Source organism: Rhizopus microsporus (genome assembly GCF_002708625.1).
Source record: "Rhizopus microsporus ATCC 52813 unplaced genomic scaffold scaffold_1, whole genome shotgun sequence".
In the NCBI taxonomy this organism is placed as follows: Eukaryota; Fungi; Mucoromycota; class Mucoromycetes; order Mucorales; family Rhizopodaceae; genus Rhizopus; species Rhizopus microsporus.
Window position 1 is genome coordinate 1,518,907 of NW_019671916.1, and position 19,820 is coordinate 1,538,726.

The 19,820-nt window shown below is 36.8% G+C and overlaps 10 protein-coding genes across 10 annotated transcripts; 5 read left to right on the top strand and 5 right to left on the bottom strand.

Annotated features, from left to right (window-relative positions):
- Positions 1–117: 117 nt before the first annotated feature.
- On the bottom strand, positions 118–804 carry RHIMIDRAFT_232951 (uncharacterized protein; the record flags this gene model as incomplete). The annotated part of the gene is made up of 1 exon (XM_023607847.1): positions 118–804. The coding sequence occupies one exon, from the start codon at positions 802–804 to the stop codon at positions 118–120; it is 687 nt and encodes a 228-aa protein (XP_023471232.1).
- A 1,307-nt stretch (positions 805–2,111) lies between these two features.
- RHIMIDRAFT_232952 (uncharacterized protein) lies at positions 2,112–4,275 on the top strand (the record flags this gene model as incomplete). Its single annotated transcript, XM_023607848.1, has 6 exons — positions 2,112–2,215; positions 2,270–2,524; positions 2,578–2,794; positions 2,825–3,313; positions 3,377–3,951; positions 3,999–4,275. The coding sequence occupies 6 exons, from the start codon at positions 2,112–2,114 to the stop codon at positions 4,273–4,275; spliced, it is 1,917 nt and encodes a 638-aa protein (XP_023471233.1).
- A 251-nt stretch (positions 4,276–4,526) lies between these two features.
- Positions 4,527–6,543, bottom strand: RHIMIDRAFT_243585 (nucleotide-diphospho-sugar transferase; the record flags this gene model as incomplete). Its single annotated transcript, XM_023609961.1, has 7 exons — positions 4,527–4,937; positions 4,991–5,397; positions 5,450–5,636; positions 5,683–5,916; positions 5,968–6,105; positions 6,159–6,302; positions 6,355–6,543. The coding sequence occupies 7 exons, from the start codon at positions 6,541–6,543 to the stop codon at positions 4,527–4,529; spliced, it is 1,710 nt and encodes a 569-aa protein (XP_023471234.1).
- A 2,005-nt stretch (positions 6,544–8,548) lies between these two features.
- RHIMIDRAFT_232954 (uncharacterized protein) lies at positions 8,549–9,945 on the top strand (the record flags this gene model as incomplete). Its single annotated transcript, XM_023607849.1, has 3 exons — positions 8,549–8,781; positions 8,966–9,229; positions 9,501–9,945. 3 exons carry the CDS (start codon positions 8,549–8,551, stop codon positions 9,943–9,945), a joined length of 942 nt encoding a protein of 313 aa, XP_023471235.1.
- Positions 9,946–10,290: 345 nt separating this feature from the next.
- On the top strand, positions 10,291–10,605 carry RHIMIDRAFT_232955 (uncharacterized protein; the record flags this gene model as incomplete). Its single annotated transcript, XM_023607850.1, has 1 exon — positions 10,291–10,605. The coding sequence occupies one exon, from the start codon at positions 10,291–10,293 to the stop codon at positions 10,603–10,605; it is 315 nt and encodes a 104-aa protein (XP_023471236.1).
- A 198-nt stretch (positions 10,606–10,803) lies between these two features.
- Positions 10,804–11,840, bottom strand: RHIMIDRAFT_254190 (uncharacterized protein). The gene is made up of 3 exons (XM_023611076.1): positions 11,596–11,840; positions 11,243–11,549; positions 10,804–11,181 (listed from the first exon to the last, which is right to left on the bottom strand). Exons 1-3 carry the CDS (start codon positions 11,766–11,768, stop codon positions 10,852–10,854), a joined length of 810 nt encoding a protein of 269 aa, XP_023471237.1. The 5' UTR covers positions 11,769–11,840; the 3' UTR covers positions 10,804–10,851.
- Positions 11,841–12,915: 1,075 nt separating this feature from the next.
- On the top strand, positions 12,916–13,224 carry RHIMIDRAFT_232957 (uncharacterized protein; the record flags this gene model as incomplete). Its single annotated transcript, XM_023607851.1, has 1 exon — positions 12,916–13,224. The coding sequence occupies one exon, from the start codon at positions 12,916–12,918 to the stop codon at positions 13,222–13,224; it is 309 nt and encodes a 102-aa protein (XP_023471238.1).
- Positions 13,225–16,244: 3,020 nt separating this feature from the next.
- On the top strand, positions 16,245–17,518 carry RHIMIDRAFT_232958 (Aldo/keto reductase; the record flags this gene model as incomplete). Its single annotated transcript, XM_023607852.1, has 6 exons — positions 16,245–16,329; positions 16,383–16,415; positions 16,467–16,553; positions 16,607–16,846; positions 16,906–17,127; positions 17,184–17,518. 6 exons carry the CDS (start codon positions 16,245–16,247, stop codon positions 17,516–17,518), a joined length of 1,002 nt encoding a protein of 333 aa, XP_023471239.1.
- On the bottom strand, positions 17,365–18,108 carry RHIMIDRAFT_8728 (uncharacterized protein). Its single transcript, XM_023615812.1, has 2 exons — positions 18,003–18,108; positions 17,365–17,919 (listed from the first exon to the last, which is right to left on the bottom strand). The coding sequence occupies exon 2, from the start codon at positions 17,891–17,893 to the stop codon at positions 17,525–17,527; it is 369 nt and encodes a 122-aa protein (XP_023471240.1). The 5' UTR covers positions 17,894–17,919; positions 18,003–18,108; the 3' UTR covers positions 17,365–17,524.
- A 193-nt stretch (positions 18,109–18,301) lies between these two features.
- Positions 18,302–19,703, bottom strand: RHIMIDRAFT_194090 (type I phosphodiesterase/nucleotide pyrophosphatase/phosphate transferase; the record flags this gene model as incomplete). Its single annotated transcript, XM_023606002.1, has 5 exons — positions 18,302–18,901; positions 18,959–19,207; positions 19,265–19,423; positions 19,486–19,529; positions 19,586–19,703. Coding segments are annotated over 5 exons (1,170 nt in total), but the record flags the coding sequence as incomplete, so codon positions are not given.
- Between the last annotated feature and the right edge of the window lie 117 nt (positions 19,704–19,820).

The following is a 19,820-nucleotide window of genomic DNA, read 5'->3' on the forward strand; positions in this document are numbered from 1 at the left end:
AATGTGTGTTTGTGTATATGTGTTGTATAAACAAACACAACACACTTTCAAGGAGTAAAAAGAAATAAAAAGGGGGGAATACAATATTTACACAATAATTTTTTTAGGGGGATGAAGTTATGAAACATGGAATAACTTGCGAAATACTTTCTTTGTATTGCTGATAGTTTTGGATTTAATCTTACTGAACAATTTCTTTGGTGATGATTTTTGAGGAAGTGGAGGCAATGGCTTATCTTGGTTATAATGTTTGTCTAGTATCATTTCAGATAATGATGAATCGACTGAATCAGTATCAAACAGATCATCCATGTCCATCATATTTGTATTTAATTGAGGAGGTGTATTCAATCTTCTTCCTTTTTCTAATTCTTGAATGGTATCTAGATTACCAATATCATTGCCACCATAGTATTCATTTGCTTCTTCAGCCCAGGATAAGCCAGGTAGGGAGACTTCGTTATATGAATTGATTTGCATTGAGTTCTGTACAGAATGAAAGAATCCTTTAAGGATATCATGTAATTCAGAATGTCCCATGGCTAAATGTTGAGTCACTTGAGATAAGATTTGCTTTTCTTCATACATTGGCTGTTGTTGCTGCTCTTGTACAGGAATGTATTGTTTAAAACTGAGGAAGTTGTTCAGCTCATTTGATGCCTTGTCATGAAATGTATGCATAAAGTCTTGAATAGCCCAATCGTGTGCCTCAGGCACTTTATAATCAAGAGGCGATGATAGTTTAGGTAAACCAGTATCTGATGGGAAAAGAATATCACTTGAATTATTAAATTCACAGTCCATAATGCAAGAGAAGAAGAAAAAAGAAAGAAAGAAGAGAGAGAGATAAAGAAAGAGAGAAAAAGAAGAAGAAGAAAAAAGAACGGTGAAAATCAAAATATCAACCTTTAGGGTTTATATCCTTCATCTGCTTAATGCTACACTCTTGTGTGATACGCCGTACAGTGTGCTACTCTACGGAACTAATGCTCCCGACTTGATTGAAGACATAAAAGGTAATGTTTTTATTTATTTGCCAAAGGGTATATGAATAAGAATAGGATCAAGCCGATAATGAATAGCATTGTTACCATGTTACAAATCCCTCTTAAACTTAGAAATAACATCTTATTATTTCTGTCAGCCAAAGGTATCTCTTTTAGTGTATTTAATTCTTTATATTCATCATCAATCCATACAATAGATGACTTTAGCCTCGGGTGAAATGTATGCAGGCCGACTTCAAGCGTTGACTGTGAATGCGTAGATGCTTGACGTCCTGGCATTATGAAAGAATCAGTCGAGTATTGCATGTGGGCGGCTTCCGGAAACATGATGTGATTTCTACATAGAGCGATTTGCTCACTTGTACTACTCTTGTTGTCTCGTACTAACTCTACTTGCTGATCCTTGTTCATTATGATGAAAAAATTAATGAAAAAGAGAAAAGAAATACATACATTCCTTCAATACCTCTTTACTATCTACCTTGTCTTTCTTTTTCGCTTTGCCCCCTTAAACAATGTCGGGTATGCATTCATTATGAGAACTAAGCCATCCAAGAGAATTCCTTTTTTTTAAAAGAAGGGTTGGGTTCTACTGTCATCCGATTGGACATGTTTCTCTGCTACACTTCTTTTTTCTTTTTTCACGAAACATCCATATTGAATATTCTACCTATGGAATGATGTTTATATAAACATATATAAATGGACATACTATAAAACCTATCTTTTCCTGAACTTATGAAAGATAATCAAATCAACAGTTACCATAGCAATAGCAGTCAAAATAGCCAAAACAGTACAAGTAGCTATGATAGCATGATAACCGAAGACGCTACCATATGCGCTGACTGTGGAAAAAAACTCAATGCAGGCTGGCACTGCAGTTCCTGTAGAAGAGAATGCAATCTCTGTCATCGTGCTTTATCCAGTGATTTAAAGGAATATTGCACTCGATGTTACATCCTTTGTCCAAAGCTTGGATTGTGTGAAAAGAACAAACACGCATGTCAAGAGCAATGTAGGATGTGACTTGTTTGGTGCATTTTTTGTTATAGAATCTCCAAACATTTTAGCCCCCCTTTTCTTAAACCTGCAGAGCAAGTTATGACGAGTGGACCGGAAGCAAAGAGAATAAAACTTTCTTTGGAGCCTTTTATTGATAATAAAACTGTAGATATCACAAATACCGGTCATGAGATACTGAAAACGTAAAAACAACTGTCCCTTTCTTTTTATAGAAGCTCTTACTAATGTGTATTTAGTGAAGTGCCATTGGCAGAGAAAACCATGCAGAACGTTGATCGCATCTGGTTCGAGCGTGGAGAGTGGAAGGATATCACAGAGCAATCCTTAAAAGAATCGATTGCAAAGGGAAACGAAAGAGTAGAAGAAAAAAAGGAACAAAAAGAATCTGCAGAACAACAGCAACTACAATTACAACAACAGCAACAAGGGCAAATGGCTCCTTCAGGAATGGATATTGTCAAATTACGAGAATCTGTCATCAATAAGTTGTTGTAAAGTTTTTATCTTAATTACATACAGCCTTTGTTACTAATGAAATATGCAGTCATGCCAAGAGTGAAATCGACGTAGCGTTAGATGTCATCAATATATTATTGGCAAGTCATCACGCGTCAACAGCCAAGGATCTCGTCTTACCTGCAGGATCGCTCAGCGCAACCTATGTGACAAAGCCGAAGCCAACGTTAAAAGCAGAATTGGAGGCTGTTCAGTTGAATTTAGGATTGAAAAGAAAGGCAAGTATGCTTTTTTTAGATGCTGCAGTCAGTGGCAATTAATATGTATATTTATAGCAACAAAGACAAGCATCCGAGTACCTAAAGAAGAGCGCCAGTGCATTGAAATCAATTATAGAAAGAGAGCATGAATTTTGGGATGAGGCATTGAATGTACGAAGACATAATTGGATCATGTATGCAAACACAAACCAGATGAATGGTTCTTTTTTAATACAGTATGGATTTGCTGAAGGCAAGATAATGCGTTTCCAAATAGAGAATAAGAGATGCTTACCCCCTCTTTTCTTGAATATAGCCGGTTCAGATTTTAATGAAGCGTCCCTTGGAGAATTAAAACGCGCAGACGACGGCACACAATTGTCTGTTGCACATGTTCAAGCACGTAGGGTTGCAGTGCGTCTCCGTCATGCAGGCACATTATTAGGAATGACAGATGACAGCAAAGAAGAGGATGAAAACTATGCTGAACCAGAACCAAAGAATATCCAAGATCGATTAGTACAAGCCAATTCGACTGTATTTGATGCCGAGTTATTTTCGAATGTAATGCCTTTTTTTTAAAAAATTATAATTACATTTGCACTAAACGAGAAGCAACTGTCATAGATATTAGCCGAGGCACAAACATTGAACAGTAATGTGCACATAGGCAATGACCAAGTCGAAATTAACATTGATGGAGATATTGACCTGTCGATAAGCAAATTGCCAATAACAAATGCAGAGACACCACCAAAAGACCGAGCCATTACAAATCGCATGATTGATCTATCGTTAAGGCTACTACTACTGCAACGTCATAATTATAATATTTGGAAGACCAAAGCGAAGATTTTATCACCAAACCCTATTGTTCAACAATCGCTTTCAAAAAAAAGTGACACGAATAATGCAGCAAATGCCATGGCAACTAGTCACCACCATCATCATACTGTCATTCCTCGTGCACAGACTCGGGTGGATCTACCAAAAACAGTACCCATCTTATTTCCCATTATTTCCATTACAAAATTTTGGGTGCAGTTTGACCGAATACGTCAAGTCGTGCATTCTATACTTTACCCTTTTCGTCGCCTAGGCTTTTCCGTACATTTTAAAGTATGCTCAGATGATAAAGTTAAATCATTATACCCCAGTTATGGAACTGTAGCACTTTACTTTGACATTGGCTTGCATAAAGGGTAAGGGGAAGACATGCACAAAAGACATATATTTATTTCCTTGATAGTCCTCATTTGCGATTCATACTCAATCAACAAACAGGAGTTATTTCAGCTCTTTTACCACAAACAACAGTGGTGCTGCAGCAAGCTTCCGAGCTCCGAGTATTTTTGTCACGAGAAATCAACGTCATGTGTCTAGAGACCATTTGTAATGTAGCCAATGATATCATTCGGCTTCATCCAAATTACCAAGCAAGGATGTTTCTATGGAAATTGGATCGCATTGATGAATCCATTCACGGCTCACTATGTACAAAAGATGGCCAATGGCAGCATATGTAAGTAGAAACTGGCTGTGTGCAACTGGATCTAATGTAGACTATAGACATACACAAATCCATCATGATGCAAACATGTCATCATTTCATATCAATTTCCATGTAACCTCAGTGAAAGGACAAGACGAAAAGCTTTATTCCATAGAAAATATACAGGAATATTCTGCACTTACATTCAAGGAACGAGTGACAAGGATTGTAGAGAAAATTATGGCTGACTGCTGTAATGAATAAAAAAAGGAAAATCTTTATTGTTTACATTTTAGATATCACTTCATCATTAAATACAAGGGGGTTCTTGTTGTTAAACATGAATGAAAGGTCATTGATACAATCTATTCTATCGGTTGGTTGTATTGTGTTTGATGCTGTTTTGAATGAAGGTGCATCCACCAGTAATGGCGGGGTTCCTGTCATACCACTTGCGAGCATGTTGATAGCAATATAATGGCAAGTGGGATGATAATCAATGTAATGATGAATCTGTTCTGGTAATAGGCATGTATAGCCATACAAATAATCTGATTTCATAAACATGGCATCAGGTCGAATCATGCTGTATCCTTTTTGTTCCTCATGTTTGTCTGAGGAATATCCGACAATCGAATCTGTGTGCTTCCTCCAAACAGAGAAGCCAAATTCGAGATCTTCTACTGATATAAACGCCTGAGAAAAAGGAAAATAAGCTCAAAAGTTACACGCAAATACCCATTACTTACATCCGCATCTGTAATAAACACACCCTCGGTTGTAATGCTTTGAATAGGATTATATCGAGTGTTGGATGTATTGTATTCGGATTCAGGCACAAGTCGAACTGATTTTCCAAGATGTAGCTGACGAAGATAACTTGCCGACAATCTATCGTCTACTGTATTGCCGTGAATGTAAATCTGAGCCACCTTGGGAGAACGAGCATAGGTACGTAATAAGGCTTCGACTTGTTCTCGTCTTGTCGTCTGAGGGTTCACATTCAAGATAAGCGAAAATTGAGCCACTTTGGGATATCGGCGTCCATAAGTTCGCTTAAGTCGAGTGTCACAGATGGCCTGTGCACGTCCCTTGTTTTTGATGACAGCTGGTTGATTTTTGATGATCAAGCTTTCTTCTTCAGACCATAGGCCATCTAAAAAACGCTTTAGTTAAGATGAATCTTCTTACCTATTATTTCCCTATACCTTTTTCTAACTCTGCCTTTGCCTCTCTGAGAGCTCTTGTCCACAAACCAAATAAATATCCGTCATAATTCTCTCTCCACTCCCGTTGATGTAAAAAATAAAAATTCCAAGGCTTCGTTTCGCTTGTAAAGTGCAATACTCTTGCTGTGTTTTTAGAAATATAACTGGAAGCAAGTGTCGAAAAATGCTTCAATATGTTAGTATGTTGTTGAATAGAAACAAAGATGACTTACTGTAAACTTGACCATTAAATTGTAATAGCCGGGTAAGAAGTTGACTGATTGATTAAAGTAATAATTCAGAAATCCCTGATCCCCTCTATTATAGCTAGGCGCATCTTCATAAGTGCCCATGATATCTTTAAAGGTCTCCTCATTAGGTTCGGCAACAAAGACTCCCGTGTTCAAGACGCCTCCGATATCTACGGCGGCTGAAAACTGTGGGTAATCAAAGAGATCGTCGATAGGCTGGAAATATAATCTGAGTATATTGAATAAAAGCTGATATATAAAACTTACCCTTAGCACCATTGTATCTGCATCTAAAAATACAACCTTTTTATATTGCGTCAAGCTCCAAAGATTTAATTTTGAGTATCTACAAGCTTTATTGAACCCCTTTCTTCTGGCCGAACTCGAGTCCCATGGATATTTGATCTACAAAAAAATCATTATTATTTGAATTATTTTTGTTCTACGCTTTATCTTACTTGATTGACATTAATAATTTTAGCGCCCAAATGTTCCAGCCTTTGTCGTACAATAGGTGTAACCTCATCGAGGACTAGAACCACAATGTCATGCTGGGTATTGGTTTTTTTTAATGAATAAACAAGGACCTCAGTAGCTTCTCCCTAAATAGACAATTATCAAGATTAATATAAACAGTATAAGGGGGTATATTACCATCACGTCATCGCAGAGAAAAGTGACAAATGCATTCTTATCTGCTACATCATTGACTATCTCTATTTGAGCTGTTGTTGCTCCTTTTGAAAATCTAGTGGTAGTCTGACGTTGGACTATGTAAAGCAGAACTACAGTGACTAGTAGGCCCAATAGAAGTCTCCACGTCCTTTTGTTTATATTATACATGATCAAGTGAGAAAAATAAAGAAGAAAAAGGCAAAAAATAGAAAAAGGGATCGACCTAAATGATGCTATAAAGGCATTTGGGTCTCCGAATTAGGCTACTCTCTTCGTTGACAATAAATACCCAAAAAATTTAGTAGTCACAAAATGAAGAATAGTATCGAAGTGGGAACTTGTGTAGTTTATTTTTATAATAAAAAAAAAGACAGAACTATTGCTGTCTTGCAGGCCTTGGTTGGAGTACATAACAGACGTTTTCTACAATTGATATAGATTGCTTTAATGCGCTTACCAGAATATAAAAATCTTCTGGATTATCCTTCAATTGCCTGATCTTTTCATTATACTTGGCAAGCACAACTCGGACGTTTTGGTCCGCACTTTCTAACAACTCACGGCAAAGATGGCCTTGGTTATCATGTAGGGTATCAAGTCTTTCTTGATGAGCAACAGGGGCAGGAGCACGAGAAGAGAAGGGCAGCTTGGTTACGCGGCTGACCAAAAAAAACATGCTTATACACCTTTGTTTGATCAGTGCAGCTGTAGTTCTTCAGAAAGCCTTCCTTGGTATCCATCTCATAGAAGCGGACGTTTTCAGTGAAGGATCTGTGCTGGTAGACATTTTCTTCGAGCTATTCGACCATGGAACAGACAACGTCGTAATCAATGCAGTATGCTGCTCTTCTCTTCTTTTCTTCGTTGGCTGTCAAGCGAAACCTACCAAAATCATGCACAGGTTTGATTGTGTCCTGCCAATAATCTAATGGTACCACTTGGGATAACAGGCAGACTAGGCGATATACACACAAAGAGCGAGAGCGATCAAGATAGGACGTCTTCAATTGATTATAATACGATTCTATTAAATTGTTAGTATGGAAAGAAGCATTCTATGCATAGACAGAAATGCTAGATTTTAGTAAACTGGAACAATAAGCATTAACGATTACCTGCATCCACACTACGGACAACAGTTCCTTTCTCGGAAGTCACAAGCTGTTGAAGTACGCAAGGAATACTTTAACCTCTTTATTTTCAGCAAGGAATGGCTGAAGGGCCAGATCGAATGCTTCGGGCGTTTCCGAGTACGTCATGCTATTCAGCTTAGCACGAACATGATCTCTAACCAGTTTTGTATCTTGAGTAGGCTTGCTTATTTTCACCTAAACGTTACATAATGCTTAACATATGCATTAAGCCCTGTATCTTTGAAACAGATAAAACTTGAATTTGTTCTTTTACAACGAATATCCTTGTTATTTTTAGTATTTCTTATTTATGAACAAAAGAATGCTTGCCTATTTTTCTGAGGCAATTGTTGTAAGATCCATAATTATCTTATTTCTGGCGTTGTAGGCCCAGCAAAATAAAGGTCAAAACAGAAAAAAAGGTCGCCTGAGATTAAGTATTTGTTTTATAGAAAAGGAGTTCCATCAGAGAGTGCGTCACTATTGATGCCCCATTTCAGCTTTAAAGCTACTGATTTTAGCAGTGTTGGCAACAGAATAATGGATAAGTTATAGCCACCTTTGAATAAATTTGATTATTGTTGTCCATCTTCCTTTTCCTCTCTTTCTTATGACTAATCCTCTGTATCCCTAATAGACGCTATTACTATCCTCTCAGAACAAGCAATAAAAGAAAGATGCCAGCTCTTCATTTATCAAACCTTCAAGTCAAGGTTAAAGCGAGAAATGATAAACCTATCCAAAAAAAAGAAAGTCCAACGGAAGAAGTACTTTTAAAAGACTTGGAGGAAAGGGAAATAGCAAAAAATAGTTTGCTAAATGTATATAGAGACGCATCAGAATTATGGAATCAAGCAAACAGTTTTTTAGAAGGTAACAAAACAGAAATACTGAGAGGGTAAATACACTTATGCCTTTTATTTCAGACGATACAAGCCCAAGCACAGCCATTACTGCTTGCGACCATTTGATGTTTATACAAAGCTATACATTCTCGTGATATTGCCATAGCACCAATATGTGAAAGAAATAAGAAAAGAATGTATGATCAGCTTTTTGTCGATCAAAAGCTTCAAACACAAAAGAAGAAAGTAAACACAGAACAACAACAAACAAAACGTATAAAAATGGTCACCACACCTCTTCAGGCTATTCTCAAAGATGATAACGAAAGTGTATTAAATACATTAAGAAAAGGGCAGAGGATTGCATTTGATGTCTTATTAGACATCTCTATCATCATAGAACTCATAGTGAAAGATTATTCACAGAGGTAACACTATTAGGGTTTTAGCAAAGGCGGGTCAATGCTGATATGTTCTTGTTTTATACTATTGGGGAAAATAAATTACACGTTAATCAAGTAATACCCAAGGAAACACAGGGAGAAGAAATTAATCTTATCCTAAGCGTCTCTAAGTCAACATTAAAAAGGATTTATTATTACAGCAAACTAGGCCAGTAGAGGAACGAAGAGAGTACGAATTCCTTTCATACCATCACTTGTCATTTGTTTACAGCCATTTCTTTGGTAAAAGACCAAGAACTTCTTCAAGCGAAAAAAGTATCTGGCTTGGTAAAGTGGAGCCATTGGATATAGTGGTCACAGAATGCCCACCACAGATGAGATCATTAATTGGCCCTCTTCTGAAAACGTTTGCCACTAATATTGCAACGATGTACTCGGATGAGCGAGTGCCTCGCTTACTAGAGAAGACTTTGTTAGTCCTGCTATGACTACATCTGGCCGCCACAAAGGAAAAAAAAATTTTTTGACAAAAGATACAGATAAGCGAACTGATTTCGTTTAATAACATTCTCTAATTTACTTGTGATAGCTTTTGTAATCTTAGTAAAAAAAGCTAAGAAAAAGCAGGATAACCGTATTTCTTATTCAAGAAAGATTATTAAGAAAAGACTGTGACGACACCGAAAGCGCCTTCGCAAACTTCAAGCCAAGCAGAAGAGTGGTTGCTCTATTAACGCCAATAGGCTGCGCCAAGAGAAGTACATCATTAAAAAACTTGAAGATCAAATTAGAGGATCCTGCCAGACCAAGAGTAGTACTGTTGATGAATCATCTACACAGATGGATGTTCATCTTCCTACTGAAGAAAGGAATACTACATCTGACGTTACTAGTCCTATGCTTGCTGAGGAAGCTTCTGCTAGTCTTCCTAGTAGTGATACGAGTAAAAACAAGCAGAAGAAAATTGCTAGATATATCAAAAGTCTGCTTATGCGTCAGGACAGCATTCATGAAGCAATTGATTCCCAATCCATCGAGCGTAACTTACAACATCTGGAATTGTCCAATTTGGAAGTATCTGTTGTATTGAATATCCATAATTTTTTCAGGCAATTGGCTCTTCTACGTGTAAGAGAAGTAGATGTGGACAAGCATGTATTAGTGAGCCTTCCTGTAGTAAAAGCCTGAAACGCCATCCTTTTTCGAACAGGATACAGCAAGCTTTGTCGAGCACTTGTACCAAACACGAAGCCATCCACTGTCCATGCTTTGCAGCTTAATACAGTTGGCTTGTATTATTATTTTTTTCTCAAAATTTGGGTCAATCAGAGCACAAACACAGGACGGTAACTACATCAAAAATGAAACAATGGCAAAAGACAATAAGGGCAGCCTGTTTGCTACAATATTTGATTTGAACAAGATTAAACAGTTGTGTAAAAGTTAGGGTACAGAGTTTGGCTATCGATTAATCATCACCAGCTGCCACAATGCTCATCTTCAAGCAGCTACTCAAGCTCATCTACAGCAACAATGACTAATGTAGGGACTAGAAGCAACAGAGGCAAAAGAGAAAGGGCTACTGATGATGAAAATGCCTTCGATGGTGCAATCAAACAACAGAACAACTTGGTAAAAATAGACGAAGGAAGTATATCCAAGCTGTTAATGGAAATACGTGATATCGAAAAGACGATTAATAATATCATTGTACAGATAAACAACTCTCTTGACGATATCACAAAAGAGAAAACCTTGGTAAACGAACAGCAGACATTAAAAGCACCCATGAAGCAAAAAAAAGTGGCTATGCAAATAAATATCATACTCATCTACACCAACACATAGGTTACATTTGTAGTGATACGTACTATAATCAAGTCATATAAAATAGTTTTATATTATAAATAGAAAACGTTTCAATTTATGCACTCAAATGCAGTCAGAATCATTATGCTGTGCAGTATCAGTAACAAGATGATATTGGCATCTCTATTTCTCAATTAGGTATATTCAATTAAGCTCTTTGTTTTAAAAATAAATGAAACTTGTGATATTTTATTTAAATGGTCAATAAAAAGGAAGGGGGTATATTTACTTTGCTTTCTGTTCTTTTAACTGCTGAACCATACTTGTGTGCCATGCCATGTAATCCTTATATCGCTTGGTTGCTTTATAATCACGGTGATCGATCATTGAACTGATACCCGAGACAGGAACTATGACCATTTTCTTTACAGTCCTTTCTTCATCTGCTTTCTCTTCATTTTTGTCTTGTGGAGCTGCTCTCTTGAGCGCATTAGGTCGTTTCTTGAATTCTGTTAGTTTCTGAGCACAGAATGAATCTACAGATTTGATGGCCAAATTAAGTTCCATGGCTGTACAGCCACAGAGTTGACGCAAGTCGTCTTTTTTTAACCTTTCCTGCAGTAAAGAATAAGCTCTCTCTTCTCGCTGGCATATACATAAAATACAATTTGCTTACACCAAATGCTTTAGCACACGAAAACATAACAGCACCTTTCCAGCAAGGTGATTTTACTTCCTTTTCAGCAGCCTGTCTTCTTGCACCAGTGTAGACATCCAAGTATCGAGGTACAAAATCAGTCCAGAGTTCTTGAGCTAGAGATACTAGGCCTGTAGATCCCAATGCTACAGCAAGTGTCTTGAACGACACAGACGGCTGAATGTCGAGTGCTTTTCGGACTGTACTTAATACAGATTCATATGTACTCAGAGAACAACCTGCAATGGCAGCAGCAATCTTTATGTCCCAATCAGTGATTTGAAGACTATAAACAAGTGTAAATGTAAAGCTTTAATGATCAATTTTAGTACCTTTCACATGCGAGTTGAATGGCAATAACCACTTTACAGTTGGGTCCTCCTTTATCAAATATGATGTTACCTAAAGGATGGAATTTACCAAGGAATTCTTCAGCGCGATTCTGCACTTTTCTTTCGTCTTGTAAATGAAACCTTTTGAGGCATGCTCTTAGATTAACAGACATAGAAAAAAAAGAGAGACCAGGTGGCTTGTAAATGTATTAAAAAGGGGGATAATAATAGCAACAAAATTCGTGAGTATAGACGTGTATAAACATTGACTATAGACACATTGTTGAGTGAATACCAAAATTTAGCGATAATGTGGTAGTACGAACTTGATGTGTCCCATCAAATAGATTAGATAATATTTTAAGCTTTTTGCATGCCAGTCAATAAATATATTAACAATGAATATAATAGTCGCCATGCGTTGACTGGCTTCTCCGATTGAAATAGATTTTGACATATACTCGTGTACATGACATCTAAATAACAATGTGAAACAGTAAAATAAAGTAGTCCTTTCATGATGTCAAACGCGTGAGTAGTCGTGTGCATAGAAATAATAACGGCTGTCTCCGATAGTAAAGAACCTCTATATATATATACTCTTTTTTCTTTCTCTCTTTTTCTTTTTATTCATTCACCATGCCTCCTGATAGAAACACTAGACGATTACCTCTTCCTCGTCCATACCCAGAACCACCTGCACTTGATCCGTCTGTCAATGGTCCATCAAACAATACTACAGATAAAACGAATACTGTATCCAAAAAGTGATTCAATTACCTCCTGTTTTACGCCCTTTTTCTTTTTAAAAGTTTATTTTGCATTTCCATGGAAACCATTTATGCTGTAAATACCCAGCTTATGCCATTGTTTAAGATTATTAATAAAAACTATGACTTGACTATATCTCGACAATGAATACCTAAACTTGTTTGTGTAATATCTTATTTATCCAATTGTTGATTTCTTGTCTTTCTTTCTTGCCAAAAAAAGTCTATAGATACAAATCTTTTTGTTTTCCTCAAAAATGGCAAAAGAGATTGAAACTTTATTTAAAATGAAACATACCGGAAGAGAAGTTCCGATTTTTGTCCTCATATTTAAAGACATTTTATGAGAGAGGGGGGCCGATTTTATTAACCGTGTTATTTTTTTTTTTTGGATGAAAGTGTGGACTTTATTCAACAATTTTTTTATAATAAGTTATGTACCATTACCTCCTGCTGACCTCCCTTTCTCCTCTCAACGGAAGCGAATCATTGCGTTCGGAAATGATTCTTTTTGTTCAAGTATGAAAGAAAAACGAGCTGCACCTATAAAATGTATTACCGAAGAAATCAAACGAAAATGCAAACGACCCAATGGGGGGCCGAATTTGTTTATGCTGACGAGTACTTGACGAGTCAGATCTGTAACAAGTGCAAATTCAAACAATTAAATAATATCTCAATTACTGGATCAAAGCGAAGAGTACACTTTGTCTTCAAGTGTGAATCTTGTGGTACGGTGTGGAATCGTGATGTGAACAATGCATTAAATATATATGGTATCTTTGTCTACAAATCAAAACACGACGATGAAAGTCCTCCCCCCTCAAAAGACCTTCAAAAGACTAACGGTGCTCCCTGAATTTAATGCGCTGTCTATAACAGCAATACATTACTTAACGCCTCGGTAAGTATAAAATGAACAATACACTATTATCTATTCATTAGTCTTCTAGCTAACCGTGTTCACTTAATCTGCTACTTATACCAATGACTTTAGCCCCTTGTTTCTAATTACTTTGAAGAAATGTTGTTACGAACAATGAAACCAGAATATACACATTCACTATGTATTGCAGTTTTCCTATTATTTTTGTCTTGTAAAGAAAGCCTATAAAACTTTCTCGAAACTCTCTAGTAATATGCAGGTTGAATAGGGGTGGCGGAGCTTAAACATGCAGGTAGACCCTTATTGTTCCAATTAAAAGTATCAGAATAACTATCAATTACGCCCTTGCATCAATAGACTTAAAGGGGTATATCTGAAGATTCAATAGCATTTAACGCCATTACTAATTCCAATAATAAAAGACAGCAACAAAAAACAATAATACTTATCTGCTGCGCATGACTTGTTCCATAATCTTCACCAAATCATGACCTTTTAGAGTTTTTCCGAGAGGAGGGGGGCAGTTACACATGCATATCGGCGTCCTGAAAGCTAGTGCTATTAATATTTTGTTATGTTAACGGCTCACCATATTATTAGACAATAATGGGGCTATCAACTCATTTTCTTGGTCACATACATGTTCATGTAGCCCCCCTTTTTTTGTAGTCGAGGGCTTATATATTTTAAATGTAGGAGGTATGAGAAACTAACATGCAAGTTTCCACCAAGAGTTGTCACGGTTTGGTAACAAAACGACAATAGACATCTCTAGGATGATATGCTTACCCTATTTCCGGTATCCATGAATATCCTCTTCCAAAGGAACAAGGGTACCCTTCAAGGGTCAGTTTTATTCAAGAAGCTGATAAATTTTTTGTGGTTTTTCCTTGTTCCGAACAATATTTCTATATTTATAATTATCTAAAATTCGAGTATTTAAGCCGATGCACTGTAGTTTATTCTTTTTTTCTTTTTATTTATTTATATCATGATGAGTACGACCAATGTAGTTGAGCCAAGATTTTCTTATCCGAAATTTCGTGATACACACACGACTACAAGCCAGGAAGAGACAAAGAGCGAGATAGATAATTCTATCTATCAATTGCTCTCACTTTATTTAAATGACAACGGGACGGCTGTAAAGACTAGACGGCATCACCATGGTCGATCGATGTACATACCCTTACAACATAAAAATTGGCTTGGAGAGTCACTGAATACTAATCGAGATGTACTGGAGCGAAATACATTGCTAAATTCAAAAAGGTGCATTATAAACGAACCCGAAAGGAAGAAAGGCAAACCACGGAAATCTGTATCATTCAACGACACAGTGACTATGATATCACAAGACAATACGATGTTTACTTTTGAATTGAAGATTGATAACAGCCAAGAGGAAGAAGAAATCTTTGTTGATGCTCTTGAAACACTTAATATGGCCTGATTTGCCTATACCCACACACGCCCACACCCGCACTCTCACACACAGCCACCCAATGTGTATCTATGCAACCTCTGTTATTCTATATTATTGTAAATAGTATTTTTATTGTAGAAACAAAAAAGAGGAAATAGAAGAAAAGCATTTTGTATTTATTTTTTTTATTAAATCATCTTCATTTACACTTCAATGTCCCACATATTAAATTTACTGCACCCAAGATTGCATTTTGCGTTACAGCAAACGATTACGTACACAGTGTTTCTATAAAGGAAAGTGGCACTCGATGAAGATCTGAAGACAAGTCAACGAGCCCTACTGTATAATCTCTTTTATTAATTTTACGACGAGAGAAAGAGCTTATGATTACACAAACAGCGTCTTTTTCATAGAAACAGGATTATTAACAAAACGAATAAACATGATCAATAAGGATTAATCCTATTGAATTATGCTAGAATAACGTAATATATACACAAGCTTATTTTATTATTATTAATGTATAGTAATATCATACAATTTAAGCACTATAGCGTAAAAACGACAGATATGAAGATAAATGACAGAACAAAGATGATAACTTTAAAGGAAAAGAAATTCAATTGCAAAGACAATGTTGTTTTCCTGCTCCTTATCCATTGTCAGCGTAAGACTGATAAAAAAACATTTCACTACCAAATTGCTAATTTTGTCATGGATAATGCTTTTAGTATTCGATCTGTCACCAAAATATTTCAAGCTTCTCTTACGCCAAAAGTATAGCTTATAAGCTCCAAATGCTCACGCGCCTATGCAATCTTTATTTCAGTACCATGTTCCTCCTATCTCTGTCTACACTTGGGGAATAATTTTGATCATTGATTATTTCTCGAAAAAAAAAAATCTGGTACAAGATACTCCACAGACAAATATATTCAAGAAGTTCCCATTTTCAAGTAATCATCTGCATCATCCTCGCTATTTAAATATATCTTTCACAATGTTCCATTTGCCACCACTTTATCTTTATCCCACTCGACTCAACTATCAGCTCCAATGGTGATGATTTTTCATAACATGTGTTTTTTAAACCAATACATGTATAAAAAAAATTTTTAGTCAGACGAGTTCAAGCAAATCAAATGTTGTAATAACTTGAACATTTGCCATTTTTCATCAATGGCAACCTTTATGCATGAGTGCTAAGCAAATGATTCGCGGTGCTTAAAAATGTCGATATTGCGATTTTGGTGTTCTCTTTTACACAATTTGAGCTAAGCTCAATACCACACCTGTAAGCCAGTGACACATCCTTCCCCACATGTATCTATCTTATTTTGTACATAAATACATCATTATGTATTATAAAATTCCAAAACTATTCAGTAAACTTTCTTTAATCAATCCGTCTTGGCAACAAACGCGAATCCTTGTTCAGTGCAACTTTCCAAAAGCACCGTATTGCACACAAGGTCGCATTTTGCGTTACAATACAACGGTTGCGTGGGATTATAAACCCATTTATCTCCCTTTTCTTACTCTCTTTTTTTCCTTTACTAAAAAGATGACGGTTTTTCTAGAAGACTCGGTAGTTCCTACAAAAAATACAAAACTAACCTTAGGAAAAGCCATTCAAGTACCACCTATTGGTAAATCATTCATTATATTATAAATACATAGACCTTATTGTTTTTCGTGATAGCCATCGGTTGCTGGCAATGGGGAGATAAGTCATGTAGGTATTACATCTTTTATATGCATCTTATTTTGACCATATCATTCTTAGACTGGGACTGGACTCCAGAAGCTGAAGAGGATGCAAAAAAAGCATTTAACAAGGCCTTTGAATTAGGCATCCCATTCTATGACACTGGTAATAAGTTTCTACTGCTGCCACGGACATTCTATTTATCCTCTTCAATTTAGCCGAAGTTTACGGAGACGGTGAATCAGAAAGTGAAATTAAACGATTCCGAGAAAGTTACGGAGAAGAAGAAAAAAACCAGCAGATCATTGCAACCAAATTCTTCCCACATCCGGATCGAATTCAGTTTCCTGATGTCTTGTTGTCTGCTCTCAAGGACTCCTTGGCTCGCTTAGGCATGTTCAAGGTCGATCTTTATCAAATTCATGCAGCTATCCATCCTGCAGAAATAGAAATTGTTGGTAAGGGTCTGATGTTGCACCACTTGGTGATTGGTGGGTTAATTTTTTTTCCTTGTTAGCCGATGCCCTAGCGGACGCATATGACGCTGGTCTTGTCAAGGCTGTGGGTGTATCAAATTATGGTCTTGACGAGATTAAGCGTATGCATGCAGCATTGCAAAAAAGAAATGTTCCTTTGGCATCCAACCAAATTTCCTTCTCTCTGCTTCGTACCATCCCTGAGAAATCAGGTCTTATTCAGTTATGTCATGATCTCGGAGTTGCTGTCTTGGCCTATTCTCGTAAGTTGATAACATCAACGTCGCTTGCATTTACTCATCTTTCTCCCCTTTTGCAGCGCTTGGTATGGGTCTGTTGACAGGCAAATACCATCCTCATGGCCCATTCCCTGAGAAGCGTGATCGCTTCTTTAGAAAGTTTGATCCTGAGCAGCTAACCAAGCTGTTGGACACCTTAAAGGCATTGAGCAACAAGTACGAAAGATCTCAGAGTGCAATCGCTCTCAATTGGTGTATTGCCAAGGGCACAATTCCTATCGGAGGAGCCAGAACAGCTGATCATGTAGAACAAAACTTCACTGCCTTAGGATTCCGCTTGACCCAAGACGAGATTAATATGCTGGACAAGTTTGCATTTGTAGGAAGCAACAATAATGAATGGCAACATGGATAAATGGCTTTATTTTAATAAACAACAGTTTAAATCATCGTCTTGAAATGAGCCCATATCCATCATAAATCCATCATTGTGATGACTCTTTATCCATTTATTTAACAGTTTATTGGCTATCAACTGACTCCTTAGTTTATCTGTTGCTGACCTTAGTCTCTTGTTCTCTTCTTTCAATTCCTTTATTTGTGTCTCCAATATCTTATTTCTTGTCGTAATCTCTTGTATTGTGTGCTTCATTTCATGGTATTGTGCATTTTTTTTCACACGATATCTTGCAGAAGCCGCCTTATTACGCTCTTTCCTTTCAACCAATGTAAAGTCAGTGGAATAGGGCGACAATACTGTTTTGTTATGAGTGATAGATGAGATAGACATTTGAGGATGGTAGGGATGGATGCTAGCTAATGACATTTATTTGATTAAGAATGAAGAAGAAAAAGTCTATAAATATATACAATCCTTTGATTGTTTATATTCCCTTTACAGGATATATTAAATCACATGAAGCTGTCGCTTGTGCAGAATTGTGATATCTCATTCAAGCTGGGGAAAAGCAAATCAACTGTCAACAGCAAGATGAACAAAACAGGCTATTTTTAAATGATTTATATAATGGAATAAATAGAGTTGAGCGCCAAGATTGTGTTACCCCTCCAATAACAATTTCATTTGAGGGGGAAGCACTGCATCAGGTCATATGAGGTTTAGATGGCTTCAAATGATTCTCTTTTTTTATTCTACTGTTTGTAAAACACCATTTAAGGTATTATTATTGTTTGTTGGTTTCAAATTTAAAATACGTGACATGACATTAAACAATTCTACATTCCAAAAAGGCTTAATCCTCTTGTTCTTGGAAAAGTTAGGACCTCTTCCTACAAATATAGCCCTTGACTCTGGTGATAAATTATCATAACCATGGACTCCCTTGGGTGAATAATCTTGGCCAAGTGCAGGATCATACTCTTGATGTGTAACAAGATTCCATCCTACATCTGGCAAGACAAGCAAAGGTGGGATCCTGACATTATGGCTGAAATGATATCTCTCAGGGACGTCCTTCTTTTTGTATACTTCGAAGTGACCCGTCTTTTGCTGTAACCGTTTAAATGCTCTGTATAACTTTTCAACAGCATCTTCCTCGCTTTTAATGGCAGGATGTAAACGTATACCAAGAATAGGATATGTTTCAATTTGCCATATCAATGACAGTTCTTCTTCTGTCAACTCTTCATCGTAGTGTATCAATCTTGTCTTATCTGTTTGTGACATACCATGATCACTCACAACTATGACATTGATGATATCTGTCAAGTTTCTTTCTGTAATTCCTCTTAGTAACCTTCCAATATTCTTATCAGCAATTGATAACTGTCTCATCGTCTATTGATTATATAAAGTATTAATGGCGCTTTCTGCCTTTTGATTATGCCATCTTACTTCATTAGCAAAAGGTCCATAGGCATGTCCAGCTTGATCTACCTGAGGCACATATAACCCAATAAACTGCGGTCTGTCTTCAATAGGCAAATCAATCCAATCAAACACTTGGTCCACCTTTTCATCAAATGTAACAAAGTTATCAAATGCAACTGTGTATGTTGGCCGTAATCCTTCAAAGCTCGTGCTACATCCAGGCCACATGATAACACCAGACTTTTTATTCTGCTTTACTGCTGTGATCCAAATCTATTTATTAGAGTTTAGCCTCGTTTGTCACACTTTCTTCACCTTTTCCTTCCTTACTGGTTCTCCTCCCCACCACTTGGAATCCCAGCTATGTTCAGGGGATTTATAATAGAAACTGTCATTCAACACTGGGTCATAAAAGTAATTACCAACAATCCCATGAGACTCTGGGTATAATCCAGTGACTAAAGACCAATGATTTGGGAAAGTAATAGGCTAATTTACCATGAATACATTTTTTTTGTTCCCACCTAGATCGAAAATGGGATGATCCTTACCGGAAATGAAGGGGTCATGTACTCTGCTCTTGATCCTTCCTTTGCTATATAGCGCGTGTATGAGTCCTCTGTCAATAGTTCTTCTTTATATATACTTTACCCATTCGACTGAGTACTGGAGTAACAGATAAATCTAAATCATTGTTCACAACTCCATCCAATGATATCAACAATACCGTTGGTGCAAAGTCATGCGTACCATTATTATAGATAACATGGTTACCACTTGAAGTATCCAAAATTCCGTATAAAGCTACTCCAAAGAACAGTAAACTAGCCATGCTTAGCAGTACGGTTAGGCCACTGTAACGCTGGTAAAAGGGTTCTGTCTTCCA